This window comes from Rhea americana, unplaced genomic scaffold, assembly GCF_003343005.1.
Source record: "Rhea americana isolate MKP2758 unplaced genomic scaffold, rheAme1 scaffold_122, whole genome shotgun sequence".
Lineage (NCBI taxonomy): Eukaryota > Metazoa > Chordata > Aves > Rheiformes > Rheidae > Rhea > Rhea americana.
Window position 1 is genome coordinate 1,701,117 of NW_028185284.1, and position 19,475 is coordinate 1,720,591.

The 19,475-nt window shown below is 35.4% G+C and overlaps 1 protein-coding gene across 1 annotated transcript in view; it reads right to left on the bottom strand.

Moving 5' to 3' along the window:
- The window catches only part of KNDC1 (kinase non-catalytic C-lobe domain containing 1), a 77,375-nt gene that overhangs the window by 13,513 nt on the left and 44,387 nt on the right, over window positions 1–19,475 (bottom strand). Inside the window, exons 10-20 of the mRNA XM_085325557.1 lie at window positions 12,755–12,869; window positions 10,082–10,153; window positions 9,920–9,981; window positions 7,559–7,717; window positions 7,127–7,204; window positions 5,899–5,992; window positions 5,574–5,736; window positions 4,640–5,487; window positions 4,398–4,542; window positions 2,676–2,767; window positions 729–1,132 (exon numbers count right to left, since the gene is read on the bottom strand). Coding sequence (XP_085181683.1) covers window positions 729–1,132; window positions 2,676–2,767; window positions 4,398–4,542; window positions 4,640–5,487; window positions 5,574–5,736; window positions 5,899–5,992; window positions 7,127–7,204; window positions 7,559–7,717; window positions 9,920–9,981; window positions 10,082–10,153; window positions 12,755–12,869 — 2,232 coding nt within the window. The remainder of the gene's footprint in view (window positions 1–728; window positions 1,133–2,675; window positions 2,768–4,397; window positions 4,543–4,639; window positions 5,488–5,573; window positions 5,737–5,898; window positions 5,993–7,126; window positions 7,205–7,558; window positions 7,718–9,919; window positions 9,982–10,081; window positions 10,154–12,754; window positions 12,870–19,475) is intronic.

A 19,475-nucleotide genomic window follows, 5' to 3' on the forward strand; every position in this document is an offset into this window, starting at 1 on the left:
TATTCCTTCCATGAACCRACTCCTATATAGGTTTCTACAGTTTCATATATATCCTTACCAYTCCTTTGGACTTAGCCTATTTATGAACTGAAACTTGTTACAAATAGATGCACAAACGTAAAAATTAAGTAAATGTGATCAATGTGATCTTTAAGGGCAAGGAGGATCTTGCTAATCTAAAATAAACTCCTCCTACTTCAACCTCCAAACTATTTAAAAGGCACAAGGCCACCCTCTTCATGATGATTAGTGGTCTCCAAGAAAAGATCTGAGAACTACAGCCATTTTGCTGACAAGGGTGAGAAGCTTCAGGGACTTCATGGTGACCAAAGAAAAGAGCTCAGAGTATACGGAGGGTAAAATCTCTTGAGAGCTTAGGGTCTCAAGAGATCAGTCTCACAGACATAGCCAGTCTCACCTCTCTTTCCATAATACTGCCACCACAGCTTTGGTGCATTCTGCAGGTAGTGCTTTTCCACTCAGCTTCAGGAAGAAAAGATGGGTTGTAGTTCAGTGATATCAATTTTATATCAGTGCTCTGCATTCCAGAATACTATCCCTATCCTGTTTTATCCCTAAGACACAATAAATTTCAGTAGCAAAGCATTTTACAGTCAGTATTTAACACAAGAAAGGGGTGTTCAGCTGACTATAACACAGCAGATACTATCATACTTTTAACTAATAAGTAAAGAGGTATCTTAATGATTTTAAATCAATGTACTCACCACTTTCTTAGCATCTATACTTTGTGACTCATTTGACTTCTGCTTTCCAAGGTTTTTTACATAACTATGAACTTCGGAACCAAAACAGTCAGCTCCATAAAATGCACTGCTCCAACCAGGATTACAGCTATGAAAGTCAGGTAGGTTGGGAGATGCAAGGTAGCTATTTTCAGYTGTCTTTATCATGCTCTCTTCCTCAGGCTCCACATTTTCTTCTGCAAAATCTGTACCAACACAACAGTCATTGCTTTGTAAACACTGTCCTTCTTTTTCTATAAGAATAGTATTCTGCAGCCTGAATTCTTTTTCACAGTTATCTGAAGGTGACTCATCCAAGTCCTTTTCAGCTAGTGATGTATTTATCATAGGCTCAGTCTTCATGTCAAAGGTTGCTTCCACTTCTCCTAAAGAGGGTGAGGGGTGGAATGAAAGGAGTAATGGTCACATGTTTTGATGTATGCTTTGTTAAACTTAAATGCCACACATACAAAATATAAGGCATAGGTAGTCTCACAATTGTAACAGTGTTGTTATAGGTGTGCTAGTCCACTTTAAAATGTCAATTGCTGTGATAACAATATCTTTCACGTTCCCTTTCTATTTATTTTGGTTGTATGCTTTCTTTTTCTCAGCTATACCTTGTAAAATGGTAAAGGCTAAAGAAACTGCAAAACTATTAAGTTTTGGTCAATAAATTTTTGAAAAACACAAAATATGTTCTGAATATGTACAAAACACACACAAAGCATAGTACAGAACCTTCGGAATAAAATTAAATCTGTCAGACCTGTATACACGTCATTAGAAAAAACTTTGCTTTTCAGATTTTTTCATCCGTAAATCTTGAAGAGATTTCCTTCATATATAAAGAGCTAGAGTATTTGATAAGCCAAAGGACACACAGATGTTACTGTTGAACTTTCTACTCCTACAGGATCAATTCCCTTCAGCTATGATGGGACTTCTCTGAAGTTATAACAGCTACTACCAATCTTAAGGGATTGAGGTGACAGTCAAAGGTTGGCATGATGTACAGCGTAGCCCGTACAGGGGTTGAACCCACGACCTTGGCATTAGCAGCACCACACTTTAACCAGCTGAGCTAAACCTACCCCCTAACATAGCATTACAGCAGCCAAGTGAAAGCTCACAGATTTAAGTTTTGCCATAACACCCAATCCAACTTAACTCAAAACAGGGAAGCAATCAAGTTTTAAAACAGATGGATTTATATATGCTTTATGTATAAATGMACGAAAACATGCAAGAAAGGAGATTCAGGACTATGGAAACAACTACATTTTCTGTAACTTTAGACTATGAAACAGTTTGTACAAGCTCTGTAACAAGCCCCTTTCCTAGAATTTGTAAATAATTTAATTGACAGTCCCTATTTTTATTTTAATACATTTTTTATTTTACTGCCTACCTTTGCTTAAATTCTGGTAAGTGAATAAAGAAGGACCAGGTAAGATAAATGTTAAAGAGTCACCGCTCAGTCTATCCTCACCTACTTCAGTAATGCCTAGCGTCAAACATTTTCTAAAGCTCTCCTCTCTCTAGCTAAGTTTGCTATGCTGTACAGAGCTGATTCAGTAATGCTGACCCCTTCTGCTCTCTCCCCAACAAAGCATGCTACTAGAACATCTACTGGGTGAACACAAAAAAACCCACACGTAGCTATTAGGATTTCATGAGTTTTTCAACAGTCACATGTTGCTTCAGTAAATGAAGCAGGCATCTCACTCAATGAAATTTGGTCAGACGTAAGCTTCAAACAAAAGACAACAATTCCGCAAGGCATTGACAGTGTTCAGATACTCTGTCATAAGCTCTATGGTGAATGTTTTCCTGAAGGCACACTGCAAGTGCCAGYCTCTCCGAATGTGAGTCACCAGTAGATTCTCAGGACACACAAAGATCTAGAAACACAAAGTCCCTTCTCACCCTCCATCTGACTGCTGCTTGACAAAAAGCTGTCAGATTGCTTCAGTTCTTGGAATATGCTGCCACATTTTGAGTCAGCTGCCTCAGTTATGCTGAAAATACRAGAGGATGGGGAAAAATTAATGTTTCATATCCTTAAATATTTACATCAGGATAAAATSAGATCTTATAAATAATGCTACCATGTACATGAAGAATTGCAGTATGCACAATTTCAATCATTATTTTACAAGAAAAATGTTCAAATTCTTATGGATATTAAGGCTCACTGAGTAAGTGCAGCAATTTTTCTTTACAGTATTTAGCAACATTTCAACAAAAATATCAGAACACACATAATCAGAAGGCATAACTCCATGCATAACTTCAGACTACAAATTATTGCAAGGATTCAGTCTGTGATAACAATCTGACTCTAAGTTGTCCCTAGTAAGAATAAGGATAGTTTTGAGTTAAAGAACATAACAATTAAGAATTTTTGTATTCAGATGCATGGGAAAATAGTATCTCAGAGATATTCTGAGGCAGTTCTTACCTGTGATCTAAAAGCTAGACCTGTATTTTTTTTTGGATAATAAATGATGACTTCCTTTTTCCTCCCACTTTTAAGTATTTTACATCCTAAGAAAAGTTCACATATATGATGACCTCTTCAGATGTCTCAGTAATTCAGCCGCAATAGCTCAACCTTCTCCTGCCAAAACATTCAACTCTGGGAACTAAGAATCTAACCTCTCACCAGTTTTCAAATGGTTCCTTAAAACTACCAGTCCTAATGTGTAATGGGCCAGCACGTGAGGGCCTTATATCTGGAGATCATACTCCATTCTCCCTGAAACATGCTGCTCATACGGAACAGCATTAATAACAAAGTCCTCCTGCATCTACTAAGCTGCTTTGTCAAAAATTCCAGCCTATAGTTCAGGACCATGACAGACAAAGAAAATAAAAATAATTTCTGCATATATATTCACTACTGCTTACAATAGCTTTTGGTAAGATGTTTTTAAAAGTATGCTACATTTGGAGGCTGCAATAAAACAAGTACAGCCTTTAATGTTTTTCAAGGTAAATATGTCACTGAAAATGAAATAGTAAGAATGTGAATTTAATTAAGATGCTTTTTTACTTAACAGGCTACCTACAATAGATTGAGAGGAGGAACATTAGGTCAAACTGAGGTAGTTAATTAAAATTTAAATTAAKAGCAGTTAAGCAAAGCTAAACTAATTTCTTGTTCTCAGGTGTTATTTGAATGAAAAGGATGCATCAAGGCAATTTTAAGTTTAACTTAAGGAGAATTTGAGCCATGCATTAAAAAACAGGAACTCATACAGGATAAGCAAGTTGAACAGTAAGAACAAGATATTTCAGTTCTCATTAAATGGCCTCTTCCTGACATGAGTGTGATGTTCTCCATCAATGGTTACAAACAATGTTTGATCAGAATTAGATCTCCATTATTCAYCTGCTCTAGTGCAGAGTTACAGATAAGCTTTATAAAAAAAATTTCCTACTAATTCATTATTTGCTATGGGGGAAGACAAAAAGTATCTCATAGACAGGGAAATTAATATCTGACAGGAAACAAGTAAAGTTTCCTTAAGAAAAGCTGAATATCCTTTCCTGCTGCCAGTAATACGCAAGCTCTCAAAATTTTAGAAACAGGGAAAAAAAGCCTCAAGCTAACCTTTAAGAAGGAAAAAGCTGAAAAACACTTACCATAAACGTGAAGSTCTTTCTCCATTTACAACCTGGTAGAGATTCTCCAGTAATTTTTCATCCCAGTAAAGGTCACAAAACTTCTCACAAATTGCATCAGAGAACACACCAAACTTATTTTTCTTTAAGGTTAAAATAAAGTTACCTTATTAAAAAAATGAGTGATAGAGAAACAGAAAGAACACATTAATAATACATTCCTTTATATGATTGATATAAAGTATATAAGAAAACATACATACCCATATCAATAACTTCAACTCCACTCTCAAGATAGCCATCATAYGCAAACTCCTCTTGTATAAGATGAACCACTTTCTGTAATAAAGTGTCACTTGTTCTGTTCTTCTGGGACAAGGTTTCTACATCAAGGGGATAYGAAGTGTTTTGATTCACTGAGGTACACAGTGCATGTCCTTGCTCAGTGAAAATACTGTCTAAACTGGTAGCACACTCAGGATCTTGGCCGTTGGTTTTATTAATTTGGTTAGATTTTTCAAACTTGTTCTGTGTATTAGTGATCTCACAGTTTTGTACTTTGCAAAGGGAGGCRTCATCTTGTGTTTGTGTGCCCATTTTATAACTTGCAATAGTACTTGAAAGTAGTACTGGCAAACTATGACAGCAGTCATAAGCAATTCCTGAATGAAGAGGTTTATTTGGTATTTGCTCTGATACAGCTAAATGTACTGGTACAAATGTTAAAACTCTTTTCTCTGTGTCCTGTTTGAGAATTATGTTATTTATATGAAGAGTATTAGAAGATGCAGGAAAAGCCAAGGAGCCTGAAGCAACTTCAGATAAAATGTTATTTTCTTGTAAAAGATGTGAAGAATCAGACTGTGATGGTAATGTAACTGTAGAAATAACCGCATTGCCAGATTTTTGCTCTTCTGAAGATATCTGGGATGAGTAGCCTGGCATTTGTAAATCATACTCAGGTATTTCAGGTGCAGTTTCAGCAACAACTGACTCCTCTGTAACATGTCTGTTTGTGTCCCCTACACACAATATRGATCTGTTGTGGTCCATGTGCTTTTCTTCTCTTACCTCTTTCTTGCTTTGCACAGAAGCTGGTTTGTGAACCTCTCTGAAAAGGAGCAAAGTACTTTTTGAGGACAAATTCATAGATTTAACAATGAACTTTTAACTTGTTTTGCATTAGGATATACTAACTTTATTATGTTTGCATTTTGTTGCAGAATAATAGGCTTAAAGTGAGTTGCAGGAGAGGTGAATGCAACAGGTAACGTAGCCTTCTCACAGTTTTGAGAAATCTGGTATGGTACTGGTCCTTTAACTGCTATAAGTTTACTTTCACTGGTAACAGGCACAAATCCTGAAAACAGAAACAGAATTAGAAAAAAGATGAACAATACGTAAAATATAAAGACAATGGATAAAGAAAAAAAATCCTGTGTACCTGACTGAGAAAATCTCACAAAGAGAATTGATCTAGAAAATACTGAAACGAAGGAAATCTCAAAGAACGCCTGCTTACCCAGACTTGACTCTGAAGGGTCCATTTCATGTCTTTCATTTTTAAGTTCAAAAGGAACGTGATCTTGAGAAGAGATTATTTCTTCCTTGGAAGCCTAGCAATAAAAATTGAAGTCCAACCTCAATCTATCTTTTTTTTTWWTTTTTTCCCCCTAATTCTGCTCAGCACATTACTTCAAAAAACTATAAACCTGGAATATTAAGATTTTGAACTTCTGTAATCTGCAAAATAATCTAGTCACACCTAGGTGGAGAATTAAAATGATTGATACACAAAACTCTAAGGATTGGTAGAACTGTTTGTCAATCTTGATAATCCACTGCATAATTTTCATAATCATAATTTTGATGTAATTCAAAATGTTGAACAAAGTCATTTCCCCAGACTGACTGAACACAGTTGTGTGTGTCCTATACATGGATAGGAAATGTAAACATAACACAGCAACTACATATTAACACTTTCCATTTTCTGATTAGAAGGATGTAAGTGAAGGAGAGATCATGAAATTAAGTCACTGGCTTGCCTTATTTCTGCGCTCTCATCCATGCAGGTTGTGAAGCTCAGGTGTCATAAGCTAGGGAGTGATCACTCCAACACAGAGAGATAGATATCCTGCTGCCTCTCAGGAGCTACAAATACTTTTCTTCATAAAAATTCACTAGCCTACTGTAACAGCTACATCAAAAGTGTGAGAAAATTGTTTTCTTTTAATTAACTTTAGATTATTACATTAAAAAGCTTTTGTGTCCTTGCTCTTACTCCTGACCAAGTAATGCTTGCCAAGTGCAACAACATCATTTCAAGACGTACTGACTTTCAAGCTTTTATATACAGAGAGTGAACTTAAATATAGATGCTAAAATACAGACATTAAAAAAAAATCAGGTTTCTAAAATCAGAATATGATTTTCACATCTCCTTTATATTACTCAAAGGAATTAAAAATATGTATTTGTTATAGATGTCTCTATATGATTATTTACATTATATATTATGTGTATATATACATATATTCACACACATATAATTCTTAGTATTATATCAATGTTTACTGTTAATCTTCTCATAAGAGCAATACTTAAAGACTACTTAAAAGTTTTGAAAAAAATAGGAGAACAAAATTAATTACACTTGCAAGGATCAAAAATCTTACTATAACATATTTTACAGAAATAAGTGGAAAAAAATGCAGTAAATTAAGAAAAAAAAGTGGGGGCACTCTTACCTTAAAGACGGATTTACTCAACAGTGCCAGAATTTTTTTGCTGTTTATACCTCGATCAAGTAAATAACAACTGCATGTCTAAAAACATAAAAATCATAATTTTCAATCAGTAAACAAGTTTTCAATCAAGTGWGCTATCCTTGGAGGAGGACAGAGTCATGATAAATAGGCAATTAAAATTAATCTAAGTTTAGCAAGTCTTAGGAACTTACTCCAAGTACCTTATTGATAATTTCAATATAAATTAAAAACACACCCCTGCATTTCCCTGGAGGAGTAACATTAAAAACAAAATCAAAAAATGATTGGTTAGTATTTAATTAGATAGTAGGCTATTTCCACGAATAAATTAATATTTTGATTTTCAAATCACTAAAATAAAGCTCTGGCCACAACTAACACTTTCACATAAAGTTGTTTAAATATAGTAACCTTAATTGCATCAGCTAGAGAAGGTCTTTCTTCAGGATTTTTTTTTGCCATATCCAAAAGAAGGCTTTTTAACTTTCTTGGCAATGCTAGTTTGTGATCAGGTGGAAAGCTGTATTTTGCTGCCATCCACAGAACTGCAGCAACACCATAAATGCAGACCTAGTCGTATAACACAGGAGAGAGGAAAGATATAAAGAGACCAAAACAATTTCCTCAAAACCAATACCGCATAGTCATCCAAAAATGCCCCCCCAACTCCCAAAAAAAAGAAAATGCACTGGAGCTTCCAAAGAACAGACCGCAGTCAGCTTTTGAGGATGCTGATGAAAATACCAGCCCATTTCAAAAATTAGTAGTTATATATGCAGTGCAGATAATAGCTAATATTCTACTGTTGGAACAACAGGCATAATTTGTCTTATCCTTTGTCTATGAGAATCATTAAAAAAATCAGTGTTTTTGTGTTATATTTTGATGAACCCTTTTCTCATATGAAAATTTAGATTACTGCAAGCTTTAGGGTTCTACCATAAAATCTGGCCAGCAGGAATTTACTTAAAAAAGGCCATGACAATTCAGCATGTAAACATCACAAAGTAATTACAAGCTGGTCAGGACAAGTCATATTTTACCAAGAAGATTACATCTATCAGACAAACTAGTACTAGACATTTATTTCAGGATTTGTACTGCTGGCAGCTAGACCACTTGAAGTTGCCGTGATGAGAGATCTTGGAGAAGTACTTGATCTTCACAAGCAATCTTATTTTATTTGAAGAATTACTATCTTCAGAGACTCATTCAGACCACTGAATGCTTAGCATAGTTTAGAAATGCAGCTCTGCTATAGCTAAAGCACCATGCTYGTTCGCATTGCTCAGGGAACAGCAACCTAAGCACAGTACTAAATGATGTGGTCGTATAATACAGAATTTTCTAGCACTCTTTCGAGCCACATAAACAACAACAACTGACCAACAAGCAAGTTCACTGTAAAGAAAACAACCCATGAACCATCTGAACTGTTGAACAAAAACTATTAACAGGTACAAAAAGTCTGAAAGAACARAGTAACTCCATGAGGTCATCTTCCTCTTAGGTTCAGAGCTCCAAGAGGTCAACAAGATTACAAATTTAACTTTTTTTCCTCCCTTTTAATGGAAAAATTAACATCCAGCTTGCTCATGCTCTGCAAACTTCCTCTTACTGGTAAGTAGCATTGTTACTATGGCTGGCACTAACATAAGCCTTGATATCCATACTACAATTCTAACTGTTAATTTTTATAACAACCCAGAAGATACACAAATATAAGGAAAAAGTCAAAAACTGAAGCGAACTTGGTCAGAATTCTACATATAATTTTGGAGAAAAAAAAATAAAAATTTATTTGGATTTCCTAGAGTTAAAGCACAAATCATGAAGGCTTCAGGATTATTAATTTCCACTGTCTGCTGAAGCTGCTGTATTATATTTCAGGGTTAGTTTAATCTTCAAGATAGCTTTTGAAGCTTTCGAGAAACCTGCATGTTGGATCAAAGCAATTAAATTTAAGAGGAAGGAATGACTTTAAAGAAAAAGAACATATAACATTTTCTAGTTGCAAGTAATTTTACAGAAAGATAAAATCTGGCATTTGAAGATTTTTAAAGCAGTTTTTCTTCTAATTCACAATTACCATTTTGTATTTGTAAATGGACACACAGATCAGGAGATACATATTATCTCTTTTCATATTACAAAATAAAGATACTGTAAATTCATTTTTTCCTAACTATTAAGATTAATACAGTACAGTTTGCAATTGAGATGCAATTGCAATGGAGACAAATACTCATTTGCTGATTTGTTAATATTTTTATCATGCTTTGTCTGAGAGCTCCATGGCACTTATTTCTATAGGAAAATGCTCTAGGGGATACTACTAAAGTTATGTTGACAAACTCCTAACGTTTCCATAGGAAAATCATGCCAGTATCCCAATAGTGTTATTTTTATCCAATATTCCACAGCAGAATAATGTTTGGGGGCTTTAACTTGAACAGCTCAGAACAGTCATTTTAGCATGCCCCTTAGAACACAAAATATAACTTCAAGTACTAAAAAAAACAGAAAGCAGTTAAACCTTATGGAAAACTATCAAAGAACGCATTTTGGCAGTTACTCCAATAATTCGGGAGAAGGAAAGCAACTTGTTTTTAAGCAAYTGATTTTATGGGAGGCTAATACATTTCAAAACACAAATTAATGAGAAATAGCATTATTATCAAAATGTTAGAATGTTTTTTCTTTCTCCTTTAAGGAGAGGTACAACTGTCCACTGATAAAATAAATAGCAACACACGTAACCTACCACATTACCTTCTCGGTAACTATACCCTCCTCTTCAATTTCAGGAGCTAAATAAAATACATCACAAGATTCTGAAAGAGAAAAGAAAACAGAAACAGAAAATAAGATATTTTCTTTGTTCTCTTCTCCTAAAAAAGAAATAAAAGCAGACTGTTCAGTRTATCAGTTTACCTTCAGCTTTTGGAGCAGCAAAGAGTATACTTCCATGGCAGTCAATTTGTACAGAGTCCAAACATAAGAACACTGCAAAACAAGTCACAAAAGACAAGCTGTAATAAATATCTGTCCTTGTAATTGTTTAACAGCAATCAAAGAAATGAAATAATCTGAAAAAGAATTTGCAACATCAGCTAGAACCCTAGGCTATGATAAATGAAGCTTTAAATAACGCTAGCACTGGAACAGAAACCACCCAATATAACAGATAGCAGATGAGAAATCACCCTAAGCTGCAATTACAGACAGGCAATTCTTTCAAGAAAAAGGACAAGAAAGTAAAACAAAATGGGAACAAGATAAATAAAAGGACTTAAAATGCTGGAAGCTTATTCTCTTTATATCTAACAYTGAAAAGAAAGGCCAAGAAAGGAACAAATTAAAGAAATGCTTTGGCTAGATGTGCTCTAGCTAAAAGAGCCTCCAAAACACAGCCTAATTTAATCKAGTTTAACATAATAAGCCATATGGTCAGCAGTGTAGTCCTGCCTTTGCAGGTACTATCAAATAAGCCCTTTTGCTATGAAAAACAGGRTGCAGGACAATAAAATTAAAATTAAATACTAAAAGACAAGTTTAAAGAGGTCTAGGAATAAAAAAGACATACAAAAAGGAAATTGTCCTTTTGTAGTTATCTGTACAAAACAGATCTAAAACTATCTAACTTCATTAAAATGTGTTTAACCTCGATTTTGTCCTCAATATGCTTAATGTAAATACAGGCTTGCCTACTACCTTCAGTAGTATTTAAGCCCGAGCTGAACTATTTGTCTGGGAAAGGGAAGCCTTCCTGAACTGGAACTGTTACTAGTTATTTCTATGAGGGCAGCTCCCATGAGAACTCTTCATGCTCACTGTTATTATAGCTCAATAGCTAAAGCCTCTGGCCATGACTTTGCAATCCAGCTCACGCAAACCAGGCCTGATCTCCTCCACAGGCAGTATAGCATGAATATTCTCACCAGGCTCCTCTAAAGCACCTATAARCAACATCCAGAGAATAAATGGAAAGGAAACAAGCTAAAGATTCAATGGAGGGTGCAAATACTTTTTGTACCATGATCATTTTCAAAAATACATGAAGGTGGTAATTTCAGGATATGTTTTCTTATGCAGGTAACTTATTGCCTAATGAAAAAATGCACTCAAGGGAGGATTTAGAGAAAAAAGGTGTTTAGTAGAATAAATAAATAAAAACTGGTCCAGCCTGTTGCACATTTCATCTATTTAGCCATCACTCATCAGCTACCAATCTTACCCTACCAGCACTGAGACAAAAGATATTTTAACATAGTGTTTGTATCATATCAGCATCACCTTTAACAAGCTAGTATTTTAAAATGGAATGCTGAATTTTTTGCCTTTTTTTTTTTTAACCCATTGAATTAGCAACACAACTGTAAGTTACTGCTGAACGTGCAGTCACGCTCTCCAAACAGGCAGAGATTCCTCTGGCAGAAACATTCTAAATCTGAAAACAGTATTCAACTCCAAAGTAGCTCTGTTCTTCACATAGGGAGTTTTAAGTCAGATGCCTTCCATTTAGTGGTTAGTATCACTGTGTTCACTTCCACAAGCTATGTAAGGTTCAGATCGTAAGTTGGTTTTTAGTATTTTGAAGACTTACGCATTCTGGGTGCATAGAAGTATGGTAACAGAGGCTTAACTAAGCTTATTAAATTAGATTCTGGGCCATTATGTGCAGTAATTCAAAGCCTTCAGAAACATTAGGAGCACGCATTATGGGGTTGAAATAATCTTTCTGTTTCAGGGCAGATATCAGATACTCGGTTTTCAGGGTAATGTTGCTCAAGGTGCTCAGAATATCCTTTTATAGCCAACTTCCTTGTAGCTTTTTTATACCATAAAAAATAGTTGAAACTGAAAACAGAAGATATGCAGTAAGCTTTCTGCACCTTACTATCCATTTGTTTATATTTAGTTCCAGACTTCAAACTAATCCCTATCCAAATCCTCAAAAGCTGGCTTCCTAAAGCAAGAAAGARGAAAGGCAGGACATCTCTGCACTTATTTGCTACAGGCTACTGTTTCTAGTTAGTATAAGCTAGACCAAACATTCAGAATGCCTACTGAAATTTAGRAATGTCTTCTCCCATGTTATGTACAATATATTCCAATTCTGTCAAAGGTCTGCTCCTCTCTCAGAAGGTAACTTCTGAGAATCCTCCTACAAGCAAAAGAATGGGCAAAGAGTAGAGGAAAGTCATGGCAAGATCCTGAGCACTTTAAATCGGCAAAGGCCTGGATTGTCAAAAATGTGTTGGGTGTCACAAACAAATCGAGGCAAGACAGAGCAAAGAGAAAGTTTTAAGACTGCATAGATATGAAATAGATATTCCTTTCCCTGCATACTCCTCCCTTCCCCTCCAAAAGTTGTAACAACACATAATAAAGAGAAGATAAGACATCTTTACAATGCCATGTATGGATGAAAACTCCAAATGGAGTAACAAATCAAAGTCAGTTTAAAGGTGAAACTAGAAATATTGCCTATTATTTTTTCTATATAAAAAATAGGAGAGAGCTATTTTGCATCAACAGCCTGAACAGAACATTAAAACGGTGAACATACATTTAAAAAATATTTAGATATAATTAAGCCTTTACCTGGATAATCTATGCAAGTCTGAAGAGTACATAAACATTCATGACATAATGCCCACAGTTCATAGTCTTTCAGAGGTTTACCATACCAGGACAAAAGGAGTTTTAGAGATATCCACTGCAAAAAAGAGTGAGCATGGAGAGAGTTACTAGAAATTATTGCAGAACAAAAATGTTTACTGATGCCATCAAAAATCAAATCCTAACATACAATGTTAAAAGCATTAAGAAAAGGTTTTTATTGCAGTTGCTGGTAGTAAGCTAATGATGCTTCTTACTGAAAAAGCATTCCCCAATTAACTGTATAGATGAATAAATCTCTTTATTGCATAACAAAAGTGTAATTCAAATTAGATGTTACAAAGAATAGAAGTGCTTCAGGCAAAGTGAACTGTTTGGAAGTTCTCTCTCATTATATTAGGAAAAGATTCTTTCATAACGTCAAAGATGACTTATAACTGAAGAGACACCATCTGGGCTTAAAGACCTAAAAATCCAAATGAAAAACAACAAAAAATTCAAATCTTGATTTACCCTAACAGTTTCATTACAAGTCTTACCTTAAAGATTTCATCAACATTTCTTGTTCTTCTGTGAAAGAACATTAATGATATTGACAGAATTAATGACAGGTTTATTTGGAAGCTGAAGCACATTATTTTGTTTTTAATCACTGTCTGTTCAGTTTGCAAGAATAGTACTTTCTTTTTGTTTATACAGCTTTTATACCTGGCCTATACCTTAATATCACAAAGATACCACGCAAATGCAATAGGACATTTATTTACTGTTCTTCAGAGAACGCATACTTTATATTTTGTGCACTTTTATATAAGAACTTGACATCGATAGCACTACATAGACAACATCTTCTAGATTAAGCTGTGCTAACGGAGGAGATTATCACTATTGGTGGTCTTTATTACCCACCAGCTGGACATTGCCCTCTTCAGCCATCCACTAAAGGAGCAGTAAAAAACAATTCACTGCAGGCAAATCCCTCTGGGTTAGTGCAGACCATCAAACTATTTAAAACAGCTTGGTACATTCTCTGTTGTGCATACAGCCTCTAAGATATATAAGTATCTCTAAATAGCAACTTTAAGCCGTGTTGGAGAAAAGAACTACCAACATCAATTTAGGATTAACTTAATTGGAAAGCAAAACCCAAAACAACTAGAACACAGGAAACAAAACCAAAAATACAAACCTAAAAAAAAAGTTGTTATTATAAACACCTCATATCCCAAAATCTGAACAGAATAGGGATCTGATCTTACTCTGGTTACACAGACTGGTAGTACAATGCTACATGTTTGACAAAGTCAATCTCTGAACTGGCATTTGCTGCAGTCAATTTTTCATGATCACGGCTATAGATTACTCTTCAGTGAGGCACTATTTGGATTTTGTAATACAGCATATAATGCACAGACTATTGCATTACCTTTAATCAAGATCAACAAACAAACAACTTCCCTGCAATCTATGAGGGAGAAAAAGAGAACCACATTAATTTCTGTAGCTTTGTTGATAATTTAATATTTACCATAATACAGCTGTCAAAGAAAGTAAATACTTTGGCCTCACCCTGTTTAAATATCCCTTGAAGGTGAGTCAGATAAACTATTAACTTTTAATAAGATATGCCAAACATTGCTTTTAATTTACTGAAAATATTACATTAATGTGTGGAAGGCAGAGAGGTTAAAAAAAAAAAAAAATGGATGCATATATTGGATGCATATGTTATCACATACTTCTTGGTGTCACTTTGCAAAACATAATAGTTTTAGTATAAATAGATACGAATACAGGTAATCAGGTTAAATTTAATTTTCAAATTTTGCTATCATTAGCATCCTTGAGTGCAAAATTCTTTTGCAAATGCTTCTGTAGGCTGCATCTGGAAAAGTAAACTCTGTCTGATAAGAAGACATCAGCTGCACAGCAGGGAGAAGAGATCATCTAGTCAAAGGAATGAACTAGTCTAGAGATTATTCAAAACAGAGCTTCATATTGTGGAATGATTACTGCCCCTAACCAGGGTTGCGTTCCCCTCTTTATAGCATAACACCTCTCAAACGTCTCAGAAATGTCTTTGCTGACAGATGCTTTACCACAAAAACAGCAGTTAAAGCATCAAATTCATGACAGAGAGCTGACACGTGAAAAGAAAAATCAAAAGATGAACTCTACACACTGAGTTTAAAGTACATCATTGGGGATTTTTAAAAAATATTAAGTACATACACCCCTGTCATGTTTCTCCGCAAGAAAATCCCTCCTCCTGAAGTTTGTGTCCCCAGAGGCTCTAACGGCTGCAGCAGAGAAAGATGGACTTTCTCTGTTGCATACACAAATGGGCTCTCATGTATGGAGGAGGAGGTCAACAGCTAGCAAGGAGAAGAACAACCTCCCACTAAACTGGAGACTAAACTTGGTTGCATGGGAGGGAGCTCAAATGTATTTCTCATCACTCGTGGCATATCCAAGCTTTCTGGAGGAAGAGAGAGATGACAGAAAGAGCTTTAAATATAGCAAGAAAGTAGTGGAGAAAAAAGAAAAAAACCAAAAACCCTAAGAGCAGCAGCAGAAGTTTATGACAAGAAAGAAGAAAGTGAAAGAAATTAGGAGATGAAAAGGCATCAGGAACTGAAATTGTGTCTCAGAAGAAAAAAGGATGTAGGAGCTGTGATGRACAATACATAGAGTTTGGATAAAATACCTTCAGATGGAAAAATATAYTCTTCCTGGAGTATATATACAACCAGGAGTTATAAGGCAATTTTTATTTAAGCCTCAGAGCAAGTATTTAACTTAACAGACATTTAGATTCCATTGAACTTGCATATGTTTTGGTAAACATTAAGCATAAAAGTTTCCCTTATTTAGGCATCTGTCTCACATACAAATCCAGATCTAATTCATGACCATCAGCATTTTCTACAACTCAAAAAAAAAAAAGGTCTGAAGTGCAGTAAATATCTGCCTTAAAAACAGCCTGTAGCATATTTTAAGTTTGCTTCTTAAGGATCTATTTTGACACTTGAGCAAAGCAAGCTCAAGACAACCATTCAGCATGCATAATGCCTCAGGTCCACTGCACTTAAATCATTATCACTGCTCATACCTCTACTTGTTTTAATACTGAGATATTAAACACTTATTCTGTATTATCACTGGTGATTACTGCACCAAAAAACAAGCAAAGTTTTAATCCAGTGCTTCTTTCTGGAATTTCTTCTTCATGCTCTAAAGTGAACATTTTCATACATGAAATTTTTAAATAATTTTTTTTCTCACCACAGAAAACTTGACTAAAAATATGAAAAAGTCATATGGCTGATTAATATTTATACCTGTAACTACATGCTGGTGACATTTTTGCTTTATGTCAAAAAGATTATATTTAAACCTCACCTGTTGAGAAAACAATTTTTTCTTTCAGTGTCAGTAAAAGCATTTATCACGTCTTCCTTTTCATTGTTGATACCAGAACTGTACAAGTATAACTTCAGCAAAGTATCCAAACTACACCAAGAGTAGAGTATTTTATGAATGCAATGCTGGCATATTTTAAACAGCCAAACAAGCAGAGACTTTCATTATTCTTTTTGTAAGGAGTACTACTCTGGGAATAGAATACTTTCCTTTCCTGCAGGTGTTATTTCCTCAGTGTTCAAGTGTCTTTCTCTGGCTACATGAGTTTTCACTTCTCTTACGCTTCAGGGAGTATGAATGATCAACATGAAACAAATGTGTGTATGCTAGGCTCCTGTTAACCCTTCCCGTGTGAGCGCCATAGCAGAGAAACATTTAAAAGCATTAGAGATGAGACCCCTGATTGGAATGAAATTGGTTAGAGAAATAAAGGACCTCCACTCGAGCTTGAAGGGAAAAATATTTATTTATGGCATGCAAAAACTATAAAAATGCTAAGAAAACCCTCACAAAATACATTGCAGTAGCAAGACAACAGCAAGCAAGTATTTTTAGTAATGCCTACTAGCAGTAAAGCAACAACATTAGAAGCAGTCTGGGGCCATTAGAAAAATATTGTCCACTGGAGAAATACTATTGACAGGTGAGAAAAACCATCTGTTCTCCAGAGTAGACAAGGTTGATCTTCAGCTGGATAGGACTTGTATTGTACTCTCTCTAAAGAGCAAGAAACACTTAAGAGATGCTAGAGATACTAGTCTAAAAGCTGTGTGCAGGAATCATGCTTATCCATTATAGAAAACTGGTAAAAAGAAGCACTGTAAATCTTATGAGGTGTTATTCATTTAGCTCAGAGGATGGCAAATACATTCGTGGGGCTCCACATTCATTTTGTCCTTTTGCAGCAAATGATCACTCAGACTCAATTATTAGTTTCTTAAATTCAAACATTTTTAGGTATTTGTTAAAACTGTGACATTCAGAAATGAAAAGGAACTTGAAAGGTTAGGGAAAAATCAAGTGTAAAACTTGGAACCAAAGGATAGCACAGTATGGTTTTATTTTTGCAACTGTCAGAAGGTAAGACAGAGGCAGAAACAGCTATGTTTCAGAAACCTGAGGAATAAAATCTGGCTTCCAACAGAGGAAAAGAGAGAGCTGAAAAGCTAAACAAACAAACCAAACCCAAACACCCAATCAACTCTCACCCCATACCATTCAAAAACTACTGAAAATGCATGACTCTCCCCTAGCATCTGCTCCAGAATACAAATAAACAAACAATACAGATTTGCAGGCTAGAAGCTCTGCATTTGAAGGGACGGACAGTCATTCTATTTGGTAAGAAACCTACAGGTCTTGCTCACAGAAGCTGCTTTATCCAAATGCTGTTCTCGCTCTACCCAAGTTAAAAAAAAAAAAAAAAAATCCTAGATTACTTGAGATATAGGATTTTAGCAATTTCTAAAGAGCGTAATATTTTTATGCTCTTCAGGCTCTTCATGTATTTGCTGGAAAAATACAGCATGAGTCTAAAACTTTTTCTACTGAAAACATAGCTTTATAAACCTCTGGTTTCTTGGACATCAGCTACCCTGCTGTCTTCATTTCAGACCATATTTGCTACTCTGTTTTTTTAGGTACCTGAAATAACAGTCATTTTTTTTAATTCACTGTGATTGGCCAATGAACTAGATGTGAGCAGGGCAACTTCATTAAGAGCCTACTTATCTGGAAGAATGCAGTTCTGTTCAGGCCGTAGACCATTTTATTTTAAATTGACAATAAAATGTTTGAAAGAAGTATTTCAACATTCAGAAGAATGGCAGATTAACTTGAAAAAGTGTTTTGTGTAAATTTTCCCRTATGCCAATTTCAAGTGCTGTTGTTGGAAAAGCAACCAGAATATTCCCTGTGGCTTTTAAATCCTGGGAGAAATTTGGGAAGCCATAATCCTGAGAAAGCTTAGATTTCTTGAAAGCATCTTCATTTACCCAGACAGACTTAAAATTTGGTCTTGGTAGTCCASTGAGGACAGAATATAGGTCTTAATTCAAAAGACTTTTTCCTAAAGAAGCGCTCCTTCTCAATGCATTCAATTCATGTTCTTAAGTGATGGCAGCTTATTTATCCCCAATACTTCCCTAGTCAACAGAGCCTGAAGCAAGTTCATCTGGTGTTCAGACAGGTGACTCTGAAACATAGTATCTATATTCCTTGCAGAAAAACAAAGCAGTTGTATGGCCTTATGGTCATCTGATAGCTAGCATTATTTCAGTCACCAGCTCCCTGACAAATTGCATGCAATTAATTTTAAGTTTATATGCTTCAGCACAAAATAAAAAAAACCTTTCAGGAAAGGAGATTAACGGCATAATACAGATGAAAGACTGCAGATAGTATTCAAGTGACAGGAACAGCTCTAAGACGGAAACTGCCATGATCCTTGCTAGAAATACAAGCACATCTACAAAATAAAGCAGGTTCATAGAAGTCCAGAGGAACAAATGACATAGCAGCAACAGATGACTTTGGAATAATTTTGGAACTTTGGAACCCTTCACTCCCTTCTGAAGTATGTAGGGTTGCATAGTCCTGAGCAGTAAAAGAGGGGGAAAGTGTCGACAACAAAAGAATCTTTACTAGAGTCCGAAGAAGCGGTCTGCAAGATTTAAGAACTAAATAAAGAAATAAATATGCCTTCATTGAGTAACCCCCAGAGAGAACAAAACTGTGACACGTGGTACTTATCCATATTTACTATTCTTYTGCGTTATGAATTTGATAAGCACATATGATCTTTAGGGGAGAAGAGAGGGAAACAGAAAAAGGCAGTAAGAACATAGTCTTTAATATGGCATCTATTTCTTAGCTATAATGAATCAGAGACTCCTTACAGTTGACTGTCATTGGTTACTGCTCCAGTGGAGGTGTCAGAGCAGGGTGAAAATATAGAAGGATACAGACTGAAAACAACCCTAGGGGCCACTGCACTGGATATCTGAAAGACAAGCTGTTAGGCAAGGAGAACAGGCAGAGCTGTCAGTGGAGACAGCTGAGGAAAAGTCTTCACCTAAGCATCATTTCTAGAAATGAAGCGTGCATTGAATGAGTGTGCTGCTCATTCTTTCCAAGTCACAGCACAGCTAGAGAAGCATCAACCATCCTGCATCTTTAGCCAGCAGTTCTATTATGTTGATTGTTTAAATCTCAAGCATGGCACAAAAGAAAACCATCTAGTCAGAGACCAAACTTGTCCACCCTGAGAGTCTGTGATCGG